The 22,966-nt window shown below is 36.3% G+C and overlaps 4 protein-coding genes across 5 annotated transcripts; all 4 read left to right on the top strand.

Moving 5' to 3' along the window:
* Positions 1-1,626: 1,626 nt before the first annotated feature.
* LOC111490206 (G-type lectin S-receptor-like serine/threonine-protein kinase SD1-13) lies at positions 1,627-5,579 on the top strand. Its single transcript, XM_023138735.1, is given in 11 exon segments — positions 1,627-2,363; positions 2,365-2,525; positions 2,527-2,678; positions 3,640-3,750; positions 3,826-3,989; positions 4,343-4,526; positions 4,529-4,552; positions 4,638-4,875; positions 4,967-5,117; positions 5,204-5,258; positions 5,261-5,579. Coding segments are annotated over 11 exon segments (2,061 nt in total). The 5' UTR covers positions 1,627-1,793; the 3' UTR covers positions 5,512-5,579.
* Positions 5,580-10,347: 4,768 nt separating this feature from the next.
* LOC111489942 (calcium-binding protein KIC-like) lies at positions 10,348-12,238 on the top strand. The gene is made up of 2 exons (XM_023138344.1): positions 10,348-10,600; positions 12,180-12,238. The coding sequence occupies exons 1-2, from the start codon at positions 10,348-10,350 to the stop codon at positions 12,236-12,238; spliced, it is 312 nt and encodes a 103-aa protein (XP_022994112.1).
* A 984-nt stretch (positions 12,239-13,222) lies between these two features.
* On the top strand, positions 13,223-13,579 carry LOC111489941 (zinc finger protein CONSTANS-LIKE 9-like). The gene has a single exon (XM_023138343.1). The coding sequence runs from the start codon at positions 13,223-13,225 to the stop codon at positions 13,577-13,579; it is 357 nt and encodes a 118-aa protein (XP_022994111.1).
* Positions 13,580-16,429: 2,850 nt separating this feature from the next.
* LOC111490154 (E3 ubiquitin-protein ligase CSU1-like) lies at positions 16,430-19,711 on the top strand. 2 transcript variants are annotated; one of them, XM_023138665.1, is made up of 3 exons: positions 16,430-16,775; positions 17,593-18,281; positions 19,233-19,711. In XM_023138665.1, the coding sequence occupies exons 1-2, from the start codon at positions 16,537-16,539 to the stop codon at positions 18,266-18,268; spliced, it is 915 nt and encodes a 304-aa protein (XP_022994433.1). In that variant the 5' UTR covers positions 16,430-16,536; the 3' UTR covers positions 18,269-18,281; positions 19,233-19,711. The 2 variants fall into 2 exon arrangements, with proteins under 2 accessions (XP_022994433.1, XP_022994432.1); XM_023138664.1 differs by lacking the exon at positions 19,233-19,711 and having other exon boundaries at positions 16,431-16,775; positions 17,593-18,533.
* Positions 19,712-22,966: the final 3,255 nt, after the last annotated feature.

Raw genomic sequence — 22,966 nt, 5'->3', positions numbered from 1 at the left:
CAATAAATAGTATCAGAGATTTGAAGGTTGTGACGTTACAACACAACAAGTGGTATTAGAGCTGTGCGAGGTTTTGGCACTACGACACAACAGAGAAGATCGAAACCAAGCCAAAACGCCGGTGAGGAAAGCATTGGGACTCTCCAAAATGCACAAAACAAGCCAAAAATTTCACACATAGAGCATCGAGACCCTACAATTGGCATTAAGGTGCTAGCCTTGCAAGGTATTCAAATTGTGAGGCAAGTGTTGAGGGCGTGCATATAGAGGGGTTCCATCTATTTCGATTAGTAATGGTCACGTTATCTAATTCTTACTTCTTAAGAGTGAAAACTATCCCCACATACCAACACTGTTTCTATAATTAAGCCACCGAAAAGAAAGGTGCATCGTGTTGATATAGGTAGTAAATTTCATTTACTTTAAGTTTTTTTTACTCATCCTATCCTCAAGTTCGCTCTCATTCGAACACTATTTTGGTTCATTCACGTATCCCTCCTTTATTCGGGTGCCACAAGTTCTTTGTGAAGTGGATAAAATAACTTGGTGCAAAGATCAATTGTGAGTGCATTGAATATTGAAGTTAGTAACTCTTCGAACAATAAGTAATAGAGAATGTCTTATAGAGCGCATGTTCATTCTAACCTCTTCGACTTTTTTTTGCCATCTTTTATACTAGACATTTCAGAGTGACATTAGCTCATAATGTACTACGACGGAGTACGACTAGTTTGTTACTCCTAATTAATTGTATGTTATCATATTGTTGGGTTCATTTGCTTACTTGGAGGACGTGTGGATAGATCGAGAACAAAACAAAAAGACTTCTTTATCCTCACTCTCTTTAGCGACCTGAAATTAAAAAATGTTTATTACAACTTTTTAAAAATAAACTCATTTAAGCTAAGAACTATTTGATCCATTTCTTAAAATTTTATCATACTCAAAATTTATTTGTATTAAAGAAAGTCAATGACATGTGTATTAGTTTTTCTCGAAATTGGTATATAATATTTGTCAGTTCACATAGTTTTGTTTGGAAAGAAAATTCGAAATATTATGAAATTTCGAAGCCATTTCCACTGAATACTAAGTCAATTCAAAGACTTTTAGATAAGGTCACTAACGGATAAAGTAGGGAGAAAGAGATTGTAATATTAAAATTTAAATGGGTAGGACTCATTTGGCCGAGAAATGGCTTTCTTCAACAGAACACGTTCTGATTGAAATATTTCTTGAAGGTGCAAAAATCGAATGAGATTGGTCTCTCGACGACTTTGTTTGTAGGCTCGGATTGAAATTTCAAGCTTAAATTTCCTCCTTTAATGGTGAACATGAATGGAAATTGGTGTTTGAGACTCCTTCAACGCTCTATTCCTTCATCAAACTTGTGGGTAATTTTGTTTAGAAGAACAAATTTGAAGGAAATTTTTTATTTGTTATAGGAAAGTTAAAAGAAGTATCCATTCAAAACTTTTTTTGAAACAAATATTAAAAAATTCCATCCCAATTGAGCAAAAAAAGAAATGAGAAATTTGGAACTATCATAATTAAAATAGTAGCTGATATGAACGGAAAATACTTCCCATTTCTACCTACTCGATGAACATCTCTACATTTTTATTGTATAAAAAAACATAATCTTCAACTCTTACTTAAAAAAAAAACAAGAAAGCGACTAGAACGAGCTGAATTGGATGACTTTGAGAGGTTGACAACCTCCCCGAGTCTGTTTTTTACAGACTAATTTTCCACCCAGTTTAAGTTCAATAACTATGATGATAGAGAGATCCATGGCGACCAGAAAGATCAGCTCGAGATTTTCATATCGTCACAGTCGTCATCGTCTTCTTCTTCTTCTTCTTCTTCTCTCATTTACTTGCTTCGCTTCAAGATTTGGTTATGGCAAAGATACGATCACATCAACAAGTTTCATCAAAGACCAAGCTACCATAACATCCAATGGAAGCTCCTTCGAGCTGGGCTTCTTCTCACCACTCAATTCAACCGCCCGATATGTCGGAATTTGGTACACCAAAATCCCCTTGCAAACTGTCGTATGGGTAGCTAATGCAAACAACCCTCTGAATCATACTTCGGGGATTTTCACGATTTCCAAGGATGGGAATCTTGTCGTGTTGGATCAAAACGACACCGTCCTCTGGTCTTCAAACATTTCATCCTCTTCTTCAACAACAACAAGCATAGATTCAATCGCCCGAATTTTGGATTCAGGCAACCTCGTTTTGGAAAATTCAACTTCTGGGAAGATCATATGGGAGAGTTTCAAAAACCCATCTAATAAATTCTTGACTTCCATGAAAGTCATCACGAACACAAGAACCAAAGAGAAGGTCAAGATTACCTCATGAGGAGGAGTGGAAGCAAGGAGATTGGAGTGGTGGATGTGTTAAGAGGATGCCATTGCAATGTAAGAGGTTGAACAATGGTAGTGTTCAAGAAGATGGGTTTCAGAAAGTTGAAAGGGTTAAAGTGCCTTACTTTGCTGAATGGTCTACTCTTTCTTATTCAGAATTGTTCGTGTAACGCTATTGCTTATGAAGATGGTCTTCGTTGTATGCAATGGAGAAGGGAGGAGTTAATTGATATGCAAAAGTTTGAGATTGGTGGAGCTGATCTTTACATACGAATGGCTTATGGAGAATTAGATCATCCAAGTATGTACTCTCCCTAAACTCTCTCTCTAGTCGGAACATTTTTTTTTTATAAAAATGTGAAAACTCTCTCTAGTATATGCATTTTAAAATTGTGAGGTTGATGACTAAACGTAACAAGTCGAAACGGATAATATTTGCAAGTGGTGGGCTTGAGAGGTTAAAAATGGTATCAAAGCTAGACACTAGGCAATATATTAGCGAGGACGCTGGCCCCCAATGGGGGTAGATTGTTAGAGGGGAACGAAACATTCCTTAGAAGGGTGTGAAAACCTTTTCTTAGTTTATGCATTTTAAAACCGTGAGATTGACGGCGATATGTAATGGGCCAAAGTGGGAAATATCTGTTAATGGTGGGCTTAGGCTGTTACAAATAGTATCAGAGCCCGACACTGAACAGTGTGCCTGTGCCAGCGAGGAGGTTGGCCCCTGGGTGGAGTGGATTGTTAGATCCCACATCGATTGAAGAGAAAAATGAAACATTTCTTATAAGTGGAAACCTCTCTCTAGTATATGTGTTTTAAAATTGTGAGGTTGACGACGATACGTAACGAGCCAAAGTGATCCCAAATCGGTTGGAGGAGGGAACAAAATATTTCTTATATGGATATAGAAACCTCTCCCTAGTATACACGTTTTTAAATCGTGAGGCTAACGACTATACTTAACTGAGTCAAAGTGAACAATATCTACCAGCGGTAAACTTAAGCAGTTAGAAATGATATCAAAGTTAGACACCGATCGGTGTGCTAGTGAGGACGCTAGCCCCCAAGGAGGTGGATTGTTAGATCTCATATACATTTCTTATAAGGGTGTGGAATCCTCTCCCCAGTATACATGTTTAAAACCACGAGGCTGACAACGATACATAAAAGTCCAAAACTAACAATATCTATTAGTGGTGAGCTTGAACTATTACGATATTGTTCCATCTAAAATTTTGTATTATTTCCTTCATTCACAGATAATGTAAATAACAAAAAAGGAACTATTACAGCAATCGTGCTACCGACGACCTTTATCATCTTCATAATTGCCGTATTTGTTTGGTGTAAATGGAAGACTTACAACCAAGGTAATCCAAAAGATTACATTACTCCTATATTTGTCAATCCAAACATAACTCACAACTCACATTAAATTATTTGAGGCCAACAAAAGGGTTCGAAACTTACAAGGGAGGATGACATGATTGGGAATGATATCAAACTTGAAGAGGTACCCTTTTATGATATTGAGAAGCTCGCAATTGCTACCAACAATTTTGCTCTTAGCAACAAGCTTGGGCAAGGTGGCTTTGGTCCTGTCTATAAGGTAGGTAGTTTTTATATCCGTTCATGAAAATATGTCTTATTTGTAAGTTAATAAGCTTGACTTAGTAAAAGAACTTGTTAACCTAAATCGATTTTAGGATAATTTAGTAGTCACTAATTTAAAAGTTTACGAGACGAATTAGGAAGATTCAGATATTGATTTGAAAGTTTAGGAGATTTTGATTTGAAAGTTTAGGAGATTGATCATGCAAACTCCACTCTAAACAGAGGTATGCTATTTACCCAACTAAAAAAAGAATTAATAAACATAAGTGCTTAAAGTTCTTCCCTCAAGTTATTCTTCCACTTCCATTACTTTCTACCTATTTTGATCTCGTGGGCAATTTTCGACAGGAAAAATTCTTAAATGGACAAGAAATAGCTGTAAAGAGGCTATCGAGAGCCTCCAACCAAGGGTACGAAGAATTTATGAATGAAGTGAAGGTGATTTCTAAGCTACAACATAGAAATCTTGTACGCCTCTTTGGTTGTTGCATCGATGGAGAAGAAAAGATGTTGATTTATGAGTACATGCCCCACCTAGCTTGGATGCGTTAATTTTTGGTAAGATATTTGTGAAAATTTGACGAAGTTCTTGTTGTGTTCGGAGTTGATTCACTAATCAAAACAAAATTCCATTCATTTATAGGCTCTCGAAAACAAGAACTTTTGGATTGGTGGAAGAGATTCAATATTATCGACGGAATTGCTTGAGGTCTCCTTTATCTTCATAGGGATTCAAGATTGAAAATCATTCATAGAGATTTGAAAGCAAGTAATATATTACTAGACAAAGACTTAAACCCTAAAATTTCAGACTTCGGTATGGCAAGAATTTTTTGTGACAACAAAGTTCAGGCTAACACCATAAGAGTCGTTGGAACTTAGTAAGTACACTTCTCATCATTTTATAGTAATTTGATTACGTACTTTTATGCAGCTAAAAGAAAGTCATTCATGTGTGTTTATTTAATATAGTGGATATATGTCTCCGGAGTATGCAATGCAAGGTCATTTTTCAGAGAAAACAGATGTATTTAGCTTTGGAGTGTTATTGCTCGAAATTATGAGTGGAAGAAAAAATACCGATTTCTACAACCATGAATATGCCATAAGCTTATTGGGATTCGTACGTCTACAAAACTCCACGTACAAGTTGATAATACCATTCAAATCTCAATGTCTCATACAAATTTCTTCTTAACTTGATTTCAGGCATGGAAGCTGTGGTTGGAAAGCAACCTTGTTCCTGTGATTGAACCGACAATATATGATTGTGCTACCATCAAGAAATTTTGAGATGCATTCATGTAGGGCTCTTATGCGTTCAAGAATTTATAAAAGATAGACCAAACGTCTCCACGGTTATTTCAATGCTCAATAGTGAAATGGTAAATCTTCCTTCTCTAAAGCAACCTGGCTTTGTTGGCAGACCAAATGAAGGCAACACGGACTCATCTCAACAAAATTTAGATACCTATTCGGTAAACAATGTGACACTTACCACAATTATAGCAAGATAGTGCATTGGGTAGAAAAACCAATTTGTTTTAATGGTCTTATATAGGAAGAACAATAGATGTTGTACCAATCAACAATTGTTCAAAGGTTAGAAAATAAAAACATGGATGATAAGGTTGGTTGGAGAGACAATATCTGCTAGTAGTGAACTTGGACTGTTACAAATGGTACATCGAATGGTGCATTAGCAAGGACGTTAGGCCACTAAACTAAAGGGAGTGGATTGTGAAGTCTCATATTAGTCGGAGACCACCTACTTTTGAAAAAAAAAACAAAATAAACAATTAATTAAGTATCGTGTGAAGCCATTAATCATGATTATATAAATGTCAACGAAGTCGTATTTTGTTTTTATTTTTTTAAAAAATGGTCATATTTTTACCAATTTTAATCATAATCATATATTAAAGTCATTTACCGAATTTAATTTTGATGCAGGGAGTGTACTCTTCGATACGTTCCAAATCGTTCAAATGGGATGAAAGAAAGCAAGAGACCTCGATTTTTAGAGCCCATCTCTTCACTTTCTAACATAACCAATGTGACATCTTAAGTTAACCGCTAGTAATATTATTCGTTTTGTCCTGTTAGGTATTATCATCGTCTCACGGTTTTAAAAAACGTCTAAACCCTAAACCCTATATCGTATTTTTTAGAACTATGTTAAGTTTTATTTTTATTATCATCAATATACTAAGATTGACATTTAAAGAACTAATAAGGGTTATCATTCATAAAGCATTATATTTGGATCTACAGTTGTGTTTGAGTTGAAATCAACGGAAGGTTGAGTAAGATCATTTCCAAAGGTTTATTAATTGATATGAATCGAGCGAACCATAACGTAAGGAAATGCCATCGTCACCCGCAACCCACTTGCAGGTATTACTTTCACATCGATCACTATTCAAAACACTTGACCAGAAGTGTGCCTATGTTTGCTGCTAAAATAGCACCAGAATAGTGTTGTTTGCCAAAGATTTTCATTAAACATCCGGTCATATTTGCTCCAAGGCTGGATCACATGCTTACCTAAATCGTCATCTTTCGACTTATAATGAGCTAACAGAATCATTCATGTGATTCAAAATAACCACTCGGCATGGAGACAATGGGCGCTCGTATTTGGTATCAGATTGTGCAAAACCTGAGTTAATAATCCTGTTTGATTCACAATAGGATGAAACATAGGATGTTTTGAGGTTTCATTTTTTTTTTTTGGAGTTTAATATGAACACTTTTTTTCCACAAATCCATAAGGAACCAAATCTAATCGATAACAACATGTTGTTGCTAACGACGGATGCAAAAACAAGCAACAAAACCACAAAACAAATTCATTCTTGGATCAACCATTTTGATCAATTAGGACATATTTGAAAAGGACACAGTGGTGGCTTGAGTTGATCTAAATAGAAACGTTAGCATATCGAATTCAAACGAAAAGAAAGCTTATGAGAGTTCTTAATTATTTTCATGCCTTCCGTTCTTGTTCATTATCTAGACACAAAAGTGGTTCTTAATCCTATTTGGTTGATTATGGTTTTATTTTTTCAAGTTCATCCTATTAGCAAGGTTGAATATAAAGTAATTGACGGTGAATCTAAATCATATAGTTGTCGTGTTTGAGAACTCGATGAAATTAAACTCGACGAAATTTCATGAGTTTATGCACTTATTATTCTTCATATTTGGGAACTCAATAAAATTTCATGTTTGGAAACTCCAACGGAGAAAAGTTTGACTGAGGGTGGAAAGTTGATATGTTGTGTTTACCATAGACTTACGTGTTCCGAAAACATCTTTAAAACGACACAAAGAAATACTAAGTGAAATAAATAAGCATTAAAATTAAAAACACCCTATTCTAACCTAAATCTAAGAAAAGAAGTACAACTACTCTATGCATGTGTCATGGTCTCGAATTTCGATTCCATCATCAGCTGTACAGGATGTCTTGCCTTTACCTGAAATAGAAATTGCACGTGGCTGGAGTATTTTAAGAAATACTTAGTAACCCACACTATTGCGTTTAGAGAATCCAAACACATGCAACTCATGATCTAGGGACCTATCGTTAAAACCATCATAGGGGTGACTTCCAGCTCGGACAAAATTGGATGTGTGGTACATCCCTACAGACGACCCACACGTGCGAGCGTGGATACCCAGACGGTTCGCACCACCCCTGGACTAGTCGAGCTAGCTGTCCATTGCGAACTCTGGAGGTCACTGACCCCTGAGTGTCATGCGCGGCAATATCACCATCATCATCGTAGCGTATGCGTTCATACTCATCATCGTAAATGGGAAGTAACTCAATGTTTATGTACACAAAGATGTAAGGAAATGCAATCAACCCAATGAAGCTCAATTACATCGTAACATTGATCACTAAACCAATTTTTCATATATGCTAAAATACTTCACAAGACGACCTCTATTCTTTCCTCACATATTATACTCAGAGACATGCATATTTAAACTTCCTTAAATCGTTTCATTCATAACATAACTTTAAAATCATAGCATGAGGTTGTGCTTTGTAGCTGTTCTTTATTTCAAAACATTTCATAGCATGTCATAGCATATCATGATCTAATATCATTTTACTAATTGAAATAGAATTAAATTTATAATTTTAATAGTTTAGGGACTAAAGTTTAGAGACTAAATTAATAATCTTATTTGAACCATTTTTAACTTCATGAGGTTAATGTGACATTTAATTATACGAAGAAAAAAAAAACAACTATGTTGAGTTTTATTTTAATTACCATCAACATGCTTGACATTAATGGATTGACATTTAAAGAACTAATAAGGGTTGTCATTGCTTAAAGTATTATGTTTGGATCAACCGTTGTGTTCGAGTTGAAATTAACTCAACTAAGGTTGGGTGAAATCATTTCCAAGGGTATATTAATTGATATGAATCAAACGAACCAAGACGTAAGGAAATGCCATCGTCTCTCGCTGCCTAAACGCAGGTATTACGATCACATCGATCACTAAGCCAATTTCCTTTATCTGACCAAAACACTTTACCAGAAGTCTGTCCATGTTTGCTACTGAAATTGCACCAAAATAGTGTTGTTTGTCATAAATTTTCACCGAACATCCAATAGTATTTGCCTTGAGGCTGGATCATATGTTCACCTAAATCATCGTTTTTTGACTTGCAATGAACTAACAGAGTGGAATCCTTCATGTGATTCAAAATAGCCACTTCCTATAGAGCCAATAGGCGTTGGTATTTTGATTCGGATTGTACAAAATATGAGTTAATAATCATGTTTTTTCACGGATATATATAAAAATTGTTCTAGCTGCAACAAAAGCAACGTTGCATTGAGACGAGATGACCCAAGCCTAGATAAGCATTCATGGTCGTTTATGACAACGTGAATCAAACAATTGGAGGGACTTTATAAGGTTCTAATGGATATGATGGTTTAGAACCAAGATATAAGGTAATGCTATTGTCTCCTGCTGCATGGTCATGTTGTTACCTACTCATTTCTTCTTAAGAATGAAGACTACCCTCACAAACCAACACGAGTCTTTCCAACATGTTTTGTCTTTACTCACCGAGGTCACCCAATATAGAATTGTTCCAAGTAAACCATGAAGTTCTTACGATTGAGCAACCGAAAAGAAAGATGCATCTTGGTTATATAGATAGTAACTTTTATTTTATTTAAGACTTTCTTAATCATTATATCGTCAAGATCATTCTCCTTCGAATATGGTCTCAATTGATAAAACTGACGTCGAACGTATGTCATATTGTAACGATTCAAAACATGTAAATTAAATATATATAAGCAATGGTAAGGTAAAGTGTTTAACTTTTGGTTGTTTAGATAAAAATTCATGGAAATTTCACCTATAAAGATAAAAATTTCAATTTTTTTTTTTTTAAGTTTGAAAGATGGAAATTTTCCAAATTTTCTTGGTGTGAAAGACGAAAAATCTCGTGAAATTACATATTATAATAAAAATGGAATGTTTATGTCACCTGGTTCGAGACATTTATCAGATTTAATTCTAATACAAGTAAAAGTATTAACACGTAAAACATCTATTTATTCTTTCAGAAGAATCAATAAACCAACCCCAGTTAGAAATCACGGAGCTTTGCTTTTGATTTTCCAAAAGGTCTCGTATACAGATCGTGTTTCTTACTCTCAATCACCCTCAACGACTCAACTCATAAAGTTTTCGTTTTTCAGCCTAATTCAAATAAGTTGATTACCCAATCAAAACCCATGAATTAGGTGGATCGAATTTTCCGGGTCAAATAAGAAATAAAGTTGGAGAGGAAATAATGAAAGTAATTGAAGGAAGTTGTAATGCAATTTAATGAGGAGTCTACTCCTTACGCTTCATCTCTAATTATTTGTTCACATGATAAGTTCAAAAATGGTAATTATTAGCTTTGAAAATAAGATAATTTAATTCATATTGGAAGACCAATTCAAACCCAATCCATATAGATTGAAGTCCTCATCTGTCAAACCCATCAAAACCCAACAGATTATTCTCAAGTTCCAACCTTTATGGATTTAAACTCTGAAACATCGTGTAAATTCAAAACCTAAACACGATGGTCGTGTGTTCCTTCCCAAGCAGCTTCCACGAAGTTTGGAGCCACAATTCCGACAAAGAAACGGTCGTGTTCCAACATTTCTTAACAACATCAAAAGCTTCATTAATTTTCACAAAAATAAAATAAAAACCAAATTCTTCCTTGTCTTCCCTCATTTCCACGCTTCCTTTCTCAATAAATACCCTTCAACAACAAAATTTCTGTCATTCCAATCTCATAATCCACAATGGGGTCAAGAAACAGGGTCGTTTTGTTCAGAGATTTCTTCCCTGCAATGGTGGAGAAACTTGGAGTAAAAGGGTTTATGGAGGAACTGAGATATGGGTTTCGTTTGCTTATGGATAAAGAAAAAGGGGTTATAACGGCAGAGAGCTTAAGAACAAAGATGGGGTTTTTGGGATTGGAGGAAGAAGAAGCTATGGGGATGGTGAGCGAAGGAGATTTGGATGGAGATGGTGCATTGAGTGAAGCTGAATTTTGTATGCTCATGTTCAAACTTAGCCCTGGATTGATGCAATTCTCTACACATTTATTTCAGCAAAAGTTAAGGAAATTTAAATAGATATATACATATATATATATACACACACTACATATGCATATGCTTTGTTTTTCTTTCCTTTGATTATTTATTGCATAAATAATGTAAAGTTTGTTTGATTTGTATTTTATAATCTTTACTTACTTTTATATTGAATATTAAAATATGGTTTGTGTCACTTGGTTTTATGTGATAATGAGAGGGATAAAATATTGTGCAACTATGAATTTAAAACTAATGAAAATAGGACTCATTATTGTAGTAGATTGAAAGCTATATGAATAGAGATAGTATATTTAATGAGTGAAGAATTCTTATTTAATCACAAATGCGTAATGAGAAAAGTTTCTTTGTTAGCTAAACGGAGTCGGGGACTAGGATTTTATTCACAGTTCTCGTCTCCATCTTCAATCCCGCCTATATTCCTCTCTCGTCTTACTTTTTATATATAAATATAATATATTTTCATATATGTGAGATCTCATATCGATTAGAGAGATGAACGAGTGCGAGCGAGTATTCTAAACCTTGAAAGGAAAAGTCCAAGGAGGACAGTATCTGCTAGGTGGACTTGGTTGTTACAAATGGTATTAGAGTCAGACATCGAGTGGTGTATCAGCGACGATGCTGAGCCCTGAAGGAAGGTGGATGTCAAGTGGTGTGTCATTGGGACCCCGAAAGTGCGTTAGTGTGAGATCACACATCAATTAGAAAGAGAAACGAGTGTCAGCGAGGATGTTGGGTCCATAAGAGAAAGCCTAACGAACTTTTCTCTTGGACCAACAATCCTTAGACATGGGATCCTTCTTTTCGCAATTATAGCAAATGTCTTCAACTCTTTTCTCTTGAAAACTCTTGTAGTCATTCTTCTGAGTTCTCTCATGTCGTGCGGTTCCTTAGTGACTTCTTCCTTTGTCACTATTTTTGTTTTCACATATTTTATTGTTGCTCCGATCTTTACTTATGTAGAGAACTTCTTCTTCACTCTTCAGCCTGATGCCTCCCATTTTCTCAGTTATGGCTTCTTCGCTTGCTAGCAAATTTTCAAACTCTACTTGAGCGGGCCTTCCTTATACAGTAATAAAGAAGTTTCTATACTCTAGTCGCAATTCATGGATGATGATCCTCTTCATTCAAGATTATCCAATGACGAAATCTAAATCTAGTTCAGTAATCTCTCGACTCGACATATAGACTTGACCTATGGAAGTATTGAACAATCGTCATGCATGTTGTGAAATTGATAACATTTTGTTCTCTAGAAGTTGTACCTTGATCATTCTTCTTTGAGAAAAGCATCACGAGAGCGTATTTCATGCTTCTTTCATTGTCTTGTCATCTCGAATGTATTCCAACATCTCTTCTTCGACTGTGGTCTTCAAGGCAACCATTGTTTTTCCTATTTTGATTCTCCATTAGGATCCTCTTCTTGCATCATAATTTTACTTCCGCCAACGACTTCCTATAGGTTTTGTCCTTGTAGATAAGACATCATGTATGTTACATACGTGTTGTAGTTATTGCTGTTGAGTTTCTTAATTCCTCCAACGATTTGGAAATGGGTATATCTCAATAGTACCAAATAAAATTTTTCGACACCAAACTTGCAAAGTCACAAGACTAATCATGATACAAAAAAACTCACTCACTTCTAGACAGCTACAACCACAAAACATATTAAGAATTTCAAGAGATCAAACAATCTATGTGGCACTAAAAAATAATGAGATTCTAGACAGCTACAACCACAAAGCATGTTAAGAATTTCAAGAGATCAAACAATCTATGTGGCACTCGAAAACAATGAGATTCATGAAGAAGATCAGTCGCGAACGTGGTGAAGTCAAACTCTAAGACAAACATGGACATTGGAGTCACACTCATAAGCATTGAGACAAAGCCTCAATTGAGAATGCTAATGAACTTGGAACCAACTAAGCCTCTTCTTTAGGCTTTGTGCATCATTTAGTGTGAGAGGAGCCAAGTTGGCTAATGGCTAATGGCTTTGTGCATCATAAAGCTTCTCTTTTCATATTGTATGAGGCACCTTGTGAATCAAATAAGCTAAGAAATAGAAACTATACAAACACTCAACCTTTTTAACACAAAAAACAACACTTTCAAAGCTCTACATCATCATTCTTTTACTTTCAACCAACATATGGAGTAAAGGATGAAATGGGATCACACAAAGATGAAAATACATGATGGGTGAGAGACTAAAATGATCTTCACTAATTACTCTTACAAAACAAGCAAATCCTCACCCATTTCCAAGCTCAAATTCCCAAAACAAAACCCATTAATTCCATTTCTAGTTCATATTCCCCACTCTCAAAAACATGGAAAAACAGACGTTTCTAGAGAACACTATTCTACACACATGAGCCCAAGTTCCCCCCTCGTGTCGAATCAAAAACAGAAAAATTTAAATCAAAATAGCTCTTAATTTAACAACTTGCACACAACCAAGCACCCCCTACCCACCATATGTCCCTATGTTCTTTTAAAAGCCCAAACCACAACAAAAGGGATCCGATGCTCTCATCCCACCAATACTATGAAGAAGAAGTGTGAGCTTTGCGCTTCAAGAGCCAATACATATTGTGAATCCGACCAAGCCAATTTGTGTTGGAGTTGCGACGCCAATGTTCATTCAGCCAACTTCATCGTCGAGAAGCACTCACGCACTTTGCTATGCCATATTTGCCAATCCTTCACGCCTTGGACTGCCACTGGCCGCAAGCTTTCCCCTACCATCTCCGTTTGTCAATCTTGTCTTAATGCCCAAAATAACGTCGCCGACAACCATCAAGATTCCAGCGATGGATATCGTCGTGACGACGACGACAACAACGACGATGAGAATCAAGTGGTTCCATTGTCGCCGCCGCCGGTTTCAAGCTCGTCAAAATGATCAAGAAACGCAGTTAAAAGATGGGTTTTCTTCCATTAAACTGTTCTTTGATTTGGGTTAATGTTTGTAAAAAAATGTCAAAATCAAGAACATGAAATTAAATCATCTTCATCGTTGAAGTCGAAGAACACATCAAACGGCTGTTAAGGTGACATGCATGGGCCCCAATAGCTTGATGTTTATTTTATTTACTTGTTATGATATAAGATAAGACCTGGATTTTTGTATCATCGTAATAATGCTATCTATTATAGTATTAATTAAGGTTTAGAAATTAAGAATCTCGAGCAAAGTTCTTGGGATTATCAATTATCATCCTAAATTAAACTTATTTAAGACATGTTAAAAACTATATATTATACATAATGGATATAGTTTAAATATTATTTTCGACATCTCCATGTGATTTCTGCCTATCATTAACATACTTAAGTAATATTATTTAAATTGCAAGTGCAATGGATGGGCAATTAACATAAGTATTATTATTTAAATTGCAAGTGCAATGGAGGTTGCCCATAATTATTTTACTTTTAAAAATGAAAATTATCTATTTCTAGGAACCAACACGAGTCCGCATTTGGTATTTGATGGTCCTGACCAGCATCTCCTGCTACATGACTACGTTACTTATTCCTTACTTCTAAAGAGTGAAGACTATACCTACAGACCAACACGAGCATATTAAGAAAATTTTCAAGAAATCGTTTAGCATAGAATTACTCGAAAGTAAATCAAAATAGAGAGAGTGTAGAATGTCATGTCATTGTAGGATGTATATGAAAAGGGTCGGTAGAGAGTGGATTTATTTGTGGCTGAGAGTGATGGGTGGAAATTGTAGAAGATTGGAAGAAAGAACATGTGTGGCTATGGTGTTTTCAGTGCTTATAAAATTTGGACATTGGACAGAACAAGACAGAGAGTGATTGACGTTTATTTATGTCTGTGGATGTGGCTTTTGATTCATGTTTCCTATCTCTTTCCTTCTCCCATGTTCCTCATCCATTATGATAGTTTTGGAGGTCCTAAAGTATGAAAACCCACTTTGAAGTCTTAAAATAGGGTTTTTGTAATAGCCCAAACCTATCGCTAATAGATATTATTTGTTTTACCTCGAGTCTTGACTCTTGTTAGGAAGTAGAACCCGTGGAGGCTCCGAATTATGGAAATTGGCTTTGAAGTCTGAGAATAAACTTTTTAAAATAACCCAAACTCACCGTTAGTAGATCTTGTCCGTTTTGGCCCAAGCCACACCCTTATAAGGAATATTTCGTTCCACTCTTCAACCGATGTGGGATCTCACAATCCACTGGGGGCCTAGCGTTCTCGCTGGCACACTGCCCAGTGTCTGACTCTAATACCATTTGTAATAGCTCAAGCTCAACTTTTGTAAATATTGTTCATTTTGGCTTGTTATGTATCGTTGTCAGCCTCACAGTTTTAAAATACGTCTATTAGGGAGAAGTTTGCATACCGTTATAAAGAATGCTTTGTTTTCCTTTCTAACACAGGTGGATCTCACACTTTTGAATGAAGCATTTAATTTATATTAATGTGAAATAAAAAATATATTTTCAATAGTTAGAGAAACCAATGATAATAATAATAATAATAACAATAAAGGGTTTTTCATAACTATTAAGAAAATACAAAAACAAGAACAACATAAATGGATATAACATGATAACAAAAATCGATCCTAACATCTTAATCAAAAGGATCAAACAAAAGGACGTAGAGTTCGAAAGTAGGAGGGTCATGATTATTTTTCCACGATATACTTGTAACACTTGTACTTTCACTCATACGGGAAGTAAATAAATGAATGGAACGTTGACGTATGAGTCACCAAAGTGCATTGCAACTAAATAGTCATTCATATCCATTTTAGTGATATACTAAAGTTCTTTGTACAATTGTTGGTGTCGAGATCGACCCTATTTCATCCTTCTTTTTAAGCTAAGATATGATCCTCATGTTGTGTGGATACTTAATGCATCTTTGTGTGGAACATATCAACGACCAAGCGCACTTAGAGTATGAAGGAAGATAGCAATGTATAGAGTGGCTTTCTAAACCTCCTACCATCTTCTATCCATTTGTGTGTTCTTTCGATTATCTAAGTCATTCTCGTGGATGAGATGAAACAACTTAAATTATCTAATTTCGTGATAGAATGGGATGATTGAATTTCTATTATCTCTTTTCTAAGTCTCATAATCGTATGTAATATTATCATTCGTTATTGTTATAATATGTCAATGATAGTGAGTATTGTAATCACCTCATGTGTTTCTATGCCCATATCATAGTTATTTCTATTGTGACACTCGAATAAAGGAAGAATACATAACTGAACTGATACTCCATTTAAATTAAAACGGTCATGAACATAGGATGACTCAATAACACTTGAAAGAATTTAAAGTTAATATCTTTACCAATAAGATATATTCTTTTTCGTGGCTTAATCATAAAAACTCCAAAATTAAGCACGTTTTACTCGAACAAATTGTGTCTTGAGTGACATTTTAGAAATTTTCCTACAAAACATGTGAGTGAAGACTCGTTTTGGTTTGTGAGAATAGTTTTCACTCATTTTGTTGAAAAAGTTTTTTAATTTATTTAAAACAAGACATTTTAAATAGCACAAAATTATTGGGCTAAATTACAAAAATAGCCCTATAAAATCTGTGGGTTCCAAGCTTCATCTCATTGGATGTCATATTGGGCCTCACAGGGCTTGGAAGATAAGTCGGAGGGTCCAATACCAAAATCACCTTCAATACGGCGACGTTTTTGTGGTAGCTTCTTTACAATTTATCTACAAACCCGACCCGACTTGGAAAGGGGAATTTTGCTCCATTAATTTCTAGGGTTCATCATCTCCCCCAAATTCTCTGATTTTGCTGATTTGTGTTAATTTCAGAGCTCTAAATTGGAGAGAGTAGAGAAATATGCCTCAGAGACACTCGAAGAACAATAACGATCTAGCTTTCTTCACCTATGATGAGAAACGGAAGCTGGGATATGGAACGCAGAAAGAGAGGCTTGGGAAGGACTCGATCAAGCCCTTCGATGTCTGCTGCCTGTGCTTGAAACCCTTCATCGATCCCATGTGCTGCCAGAAGGGCCACACGTTTTGTAAAGAATGTATTCTTGAGTGTCTTTTGGCTCAGAAGAAAGATATTCAGAGGTTTGTTCCTTTTACTCATTTATATGTTTACATTTGATTGCTTGGCTATTGTATCTTCCACCCAAAAGTCGAAACAATTCTTTGAAAATGTTCGTAGAAGTGGATGGCGAGTGGTTTTAATCCTTATGAACCTGTTAGTATTGATGTGCCAAAGAGTTGTATTCCAGTTTCTTCCTGTATTTGGATAGCGATCGAATTTTGATCATTTTGTAGCTTTTTCTTTGTCTTTAAACTGTTTTCCTTAGTTTTCTGTGTTTGTTCGTGCTTTTTGAAGACTTTCTTATATCTTTGGTAATTCAAAGGTAAAAATTTGATCTTATTTCTGGGTAATTGATTGGGATCATGGTTGGTAGTTTGTAAGGAAATAAGATATTACCGACCACTATGAATTGGCCACGGTTCAATACAGGGTCAATGCCAATAAATAGTTAAGGATTTAGAGATACCAATAAGGTAACTCGGTGTGAATTTCTAGTAACATAAATAAGATACCAATAAGATACCGATAATGAACATAGAAACATCAATCTAGTAGAAGTATTTCAAGTATTGTCTGACTGATATGGTGGGAATTTGATTTAACATTCCGCTATCGACACTGAGGTTTGAGGTTTCTATCGATATGAATATTAGACCAGTTCGCTATCGTATCATTGTGATGGGAACGTTTTAAGAATTGCATGTTGCATTGTAGAACAGTGTAGTAGGATGTAGTTTTCCTTTTCTGGTTTGCCTCAACTTGATTTGTTCATCCATCCCATTTGGGGCTATGCAGTTTGGTCCTTCTGTTAATTATCATGTTTTTGTTACCCTGCAGGAAGCTTGCTGCATATACTGCTCAGCAGAAACAAGACAAGGAAGAAGCAGAAGAGAAATTGAGGCAACAGAAAGCTAGAGAGCTCGATGCATTTGATCAGCAAAACCACGGTGCGGTACCACAATACAACGACCGCAACCACAGCCAAGATAAGAATGGTTTCCATGGAGCAAATAGTGTAAAGGTTACGTCGTACGAAGAAGAGGCACTTCGGACCATGAAGGCATTTTGGCTGCCTTCAGCTACACCAGAAGCTCCTGTTAAAGCAGGAGCTCCTTCAAGCAGTACATTCTGTCCCGAAGGCAACGAGAAACTTAAGCTAAAGTCCCTTTTCCCAATACATTTCACAGAGGACAATAGTGAGCGGAAGAAACCGAAATCTTACGACGTTACATACATATGCCCTAGTTGTAAGGTTACTCTAACCAACACAATGTCTCTTGTGGCCCTAAGCACATGTGGGCATGTGTTCTGTAAGAAGTGTGCTGATAAGTTCATGGCTGTGGATAAAGTTTGCCTTGTGTGCAACAAAGGATGCAAGGGAAGGGATTTGGTGAACTTGGAGAAGGGAGGCACAGGGTTTGCTGGCCATGGGGATTCTCTTGAAGCAACAGACTTCAAGCATTTGGGAAGTGGCTCTGGCTTGGGGCTGGTGAGGCCTGCCATGAAGACTTAGTCCATCGCCCGAGGTACTTCATGATTGTGATTTTCTTCTATAATCCTTTCTGCCTTTTTCTTTTCTTAACCAATGAGTATACAGTCTTGTAAAATGGCAGTATCAATATTAAATCTTTGTATGTTCTTTATAAAAATGTGGAAAGCTGGAATTGTTTTTAAATTGAGATTTGTCAACAAGAATCTTAGAAAGTGGATACTACGCGAGTCTTGGTGTGAATGTTTTGCTGTGAACAATGAATATTAATGGTCTTTTGGGGGATGGATATGGATTTGTAACGGCCCATCCTTCTTCAAATTTTCCTTTTAGGCTTCTCTTCAAAGTTCTTCAAAGTTTTTAAAACGCATCTGCTGGAAGAGAGGTTTTTACACCTTTATAAAGAATGTTTTGTTCTCCTCCCCAATTGATGTGGGATCTCACAATCCATCCCTCCCCTCGGGCCTAGTGTTCTCGCTAGCACTCGTTCCCTTCTCCAGGACCCCCAATTCGCTCCTTCGGGGCCCAGTGTCCTTGCTTGCACATTGCGCTGTGTTTGGCTCGGGTACCATTTGTAACAGCCTAGGCCCACTACTTGTCCTCTTTGGGATTTCTTTTTTGGGCTTTTCCTCAAGGTTTTTAAAACATGTCTACTAGGGAGAATGTTCTCCACCTTTATAAAGAATGTTTCACTCTCCTCCCCCACCGATGGTGTGATCTCACAAGATTCCTCAATGCTTTTTATTTGAACATGTTTAGCTTAAATGCTTCTTTAGGGTGTGTTAGGTAGGGCGGGTTAGAAATAACTTTTTAATTAAGATGCTTCAAAATAAAGTTTTAAATCCCAACTAAGTTAGATTTATATTATTGTTAATAGTTGTTAACTTATTGTGTTCCACGTGATATGATTAATTTTCAATATCCAACTGTCTTATTCATGAGATGTCAACAAGTGGGGAAATATTTTCATTTTGGGTTCAATTAACAGGGAAATGTGTGGAAATAAGATGGGAAAATGCAGTACAAGTACTGAACCTGTACAATGTACTGCAAAAGTAACCCAAGAGATCAAATCAGCAGCCATGGGAAAGGTCTGAGTACAACAATTCATTGAGTTCATAGCCAATGCTTGTACTGCAAAATCCACACCAGTTTTGCTATAAGTAGCAATGAAAATGCAAGATTGAACAAACGGTGGTGTGCCTTTTGGTTTGTTTCTTTAAGAACTGGAGATTGAATTTGGTGGGAGTGCAGGCAGCATTACAATAGGCACAGTGAAGTGCCGAAGAAGCCCCGAAGGAACCAACTTTCGGTTCTAATTTCAGTCACTAGCTTGCTTCCCTGTGTCTGTTGTAATATTGCCCACAACTCCTAGTCTTTGCCTATTCTTAGACTTGTATCGATTTATGTTCAGGATTTGATATCCGATAATTTCGATATGATCACATTACTTATTCTTTGTTTTTAGCTTTTAAGAATGAACATTATTCTCACATACCAATACATTGTCTTCACTCATATACATCTTAAGAAAAATCTAGTTCCTGCGTTTTCCTTCAACATAGTCACATTACTTATTCTTCGCTTTTACTATTCTTATAGACCAACACGAGTCCTATTAGTATACTTTGTGTTCACTCATATGTATTTTAAGAAAATTTTTAAGAAGTCATCTAATATAGAGTTGCTCCAAGCAAAATACGTTTAACTATAAAGTTTCTATGATTTAGTCATTAAAATGAATGTGCTTCTAATAAAAAAAAAATTAGTCATCTTATCATCTAAGATTACTCTTATTTGAATGTGGTCTCGATTTCTTTTAACTATTTAAAAATAATTATAAATCATACCTTATAACTAAGAATATGGGTAATTATAAATAACTTTCCATACATTCATTCATTTAAAAAAATAGAATAAATTAATAACCTATTAGAAGAAAAATAATAATAATAATAATAATAAATAATAATAAATAAAAAATTATAAATTATAAGAGTTGGGTTGGGTTACCTAGAATATTTAGTTGTGTAAGGTTATTTTTTCTAGAACCAAATTTCATTTGTTTTTGGGTTCAAAGAGAAAAAAAATCAAGTAAACGCAAACCGAATTTGATCCATTATAAAACGTGGTGCGACGATGCTGAAAGAATAAGAACCCTGCCCAACCAAAATAATCCACGGTGCCATGCCACCATGCCTATCCCGCTCGTAGATGTGGGTTGAGTGTCACAATTGCACTCTCGTGACAGCAGGATAGCGATTGTGTCGCACTTGTTCTAATCTAATGAATAAGTCAGCCGTGACAAATTCGGACTTCACAGACAAAATCAGAATATGCTCGAGCCTCAGGTCACATTTGCGAGAAATGTTTTAGAAAACGTGAATGAGGAAATACACTTGAAAACAAATTGAAGAACTAAAGAAATAAATGTTATCAGACTATAAACAAAGAAAGAAACACCACGACTTAAATAACATATAACTCACGTTAGTAACAAGTGATAACTAGTCATATCCTTCTATTATACACTTTGGGGTATTTTAGCTCTGATAGGTATAGACATGATTTTGATGAACGATTATACACCTTCATATTGACACAACATGAAATGGGAAAGGTCTATCTAAGAATAAAGTATGTAAAAGGGGTTTAGAATAGGCATACGACCATAGACACTAAGCACACTACGCCGCTCCCAATCTCACTCGTCGCTCGCCGCCACATGATGTCTTTAGTCACACGTTGCTCCTACTCCCCCTCTTAGTTGCACATCCAACCAACAAATCAAAGTAAACTATTCTAAACCTTTCGTCTTAATCCAATGTCTCAACCTAACCCAATCCAAAAACAGAGGTTTGGGTTTTGAAACAAGTTCGAATTACTCGGTCACCAATCCAAAATTCTGGGTTAGTCCAAAAAGGTTCTCCAACCGAACCCGTATACACTCTTACACAGAAGAAATGGTTTGGTGGGAATGTTGGTTAGTTCCTAACTATTCTAAAGAAAGGGAGTACAAGGCTAGCTTGTAGTACAAACAAAAAAAGTAGTACAAAAACACATCTTTTACCAAAGTCATCAAACATCCAATTAATTAGAACAACCAAAAGAAGGAAAGGAACATTCATAAGCAACCCATAAGGGATAGTACAAATGTATACAACTAGCTGTGTACTGCAGCCCCTCCACCATTCAATATAAAAAGTATCCATAAACAAAGGGAACCGCCTCCATTATCTCAAACCAGATTGAAAGATACGTCATTGAGTGCAGCGTTGATGTAATGACACCAATTATAACTCCATGTTTCCATCAGCGCTACATTCAATCACGTTTCTTCCTCATTTCTGGCTCTACTTTTGCAGCTGCTTTCAGGTATGCCATTCTTTCTCGCTTTGTTCATTGTTTTATAGTTATTTGTGTGTATAACAGAATATGGGGGAAACCCAAATTCGAAAAGGAAGAACTTTGCGGCGGTGAGGGGAAGGTCGAGTGCGTTTTGAGAGGTAACGGTGCTGAAGTTGCTGCGGGTGTGGGTGGTCGGAGCCTTCGGCGAGGGCGGTGTTCCGCACATATGAAAGAAAGATAGAATCGAACATGATGATATTTTTGAAACATTTGTAAAAATTGAGAGGAATATTGTAACTTACGATTCATGTCTAGGATTTGAAATCTAGATTCGATATACTTGATGATCCGGTCAAAGTACTGCTGCGGGCTAAGCTGTAGAAGGGATCGCGAGACAACCCGAGGCAGAGGGAAAAATCCGAGGTACGGGGCATTCTCCAATATCCATTGCTACGTGGTTACATTAATTATTTCTCACTTCTAATAATGAAGACTATTTCCATATACCAACACGAGTTCTTCCGGCATGTTTTGTCCTCACTCATGTGCATTTGAAGAAAATTTTCAGTAGATCATCCGACTATAGAATTCCTACAATTGAACCATCGAAAAGGAATGTAACAGTCCAAGCTCTCATATACCAAGAGTTCTTTCAGCATATTTTGTCCTCACTCACATGCATTCGAGAAAAACTTTCAGTAGGTCACCTGACTATAGAATTCCTACAATTGAATCGTCGAAAAGGAATGTAACAACTCAAGCCCTCGTATACCAAGAGTTCTTTCAACATGTTTTGTCCTCACTCACATGCATTCAAGAAAAACTTTCAGTAGGTCACCCGACTATAGAATTCCTACAATTGAATCATCGAAAAGGAATGTAACAACTCAAGCCCTCGTATACCAAGAGTTCTTTCAGCATGGTTTGTCCTCACTCACATGCATTCGAGAAAAACTTTTGGTAGATCACCCGCCTATAGAATTCCTACAATTGAACCATCGAAAAAGAATGTAGCAGCCCAAGCCCACTACAGATAGATATTGTTCTCTTTGGGCTTTCCCTCCGGGTTTCTTCTCAAGATTTTAAAACGCGTCAACTATAGAGAGATCTCCACATCCTTATAAAAAATGTTTTGTTCCACTCTCCAACCGATGTGGGATCTCACAATCCACCCCCTTCGGGGACAGCGTCCTCGCTGCACACGCGCAGTGTCCATCCCCCTTTGAGGCTCAGCATCCTCGTTGACACACCACTCAATGTCTGGCTCTTACACCAATTGTAGCAACTCAAGCCCACTAGTAGATATTGTCCTCGTTGGGTTTTTCCTTCCAGACTTCCTTTCAAAGTTTTAAAACGCCTCTACTACGAGAGGTT

Source organism: Cucurbita maxima, unplaced genomic scaffold (assembly GCF_002738345.1).
Source record: "Cucurbita maxima cultivar Rimu unplaced genomic scaffold, Cmax_1.0 Cma_Scf00015, whole genome shotgun sequence".
In the NCBI taxonomy this organism is placed as follows: domain Eukaryota; kingdom Viridiplantae; phylum Streptophyta; class Magnoliopsida; order Cucurbitales; family Cucurbitaceae; genus Cucurbita; species Cucurbita maxima.
This window is presented reverse-complemented; position numbering and strand designations above follow the sequence as displayed.

Bases quoted from the DNA above. Each gene is read 5' to 3' on its own strand.
- LOC111489941 (XM_023138343.1), top strand. From the start codon at position 13,223: ATGAAGAAGAAGTGTGAGCTTTGCGCTTCAAGAGCCAATACATATTGT.
- LOC111489942 (XM_023138344.1), top strand. From the start codon at position 10,348: ATGGGGTCAAGAAACAGGGTCGTTTTGTTCAGAGATTTCTTCCCTGCA. The intron at 10,601-12,179 runs GTATGCTCATGT...TACGTGTTGTAG, and splicing joins ATTGAGTGAAGCTGAATTTT to TTATTGCTGTTGAGTTTCTT.
- LOC111490154 (XM_023138665.1), top strand. From the start codon at position 16,537: ATGCCTCAGAGACACTCGAAGAACAATAACGATCTAGCTTTCTTCACC. The intron at 16,776-17,592 runs GTTTGTTCCTTT...GTTACCCTGCAG, and splicing joins CAGAAGAAAGATATTCAGAG to GAAGCTTGCTGCATATACTG.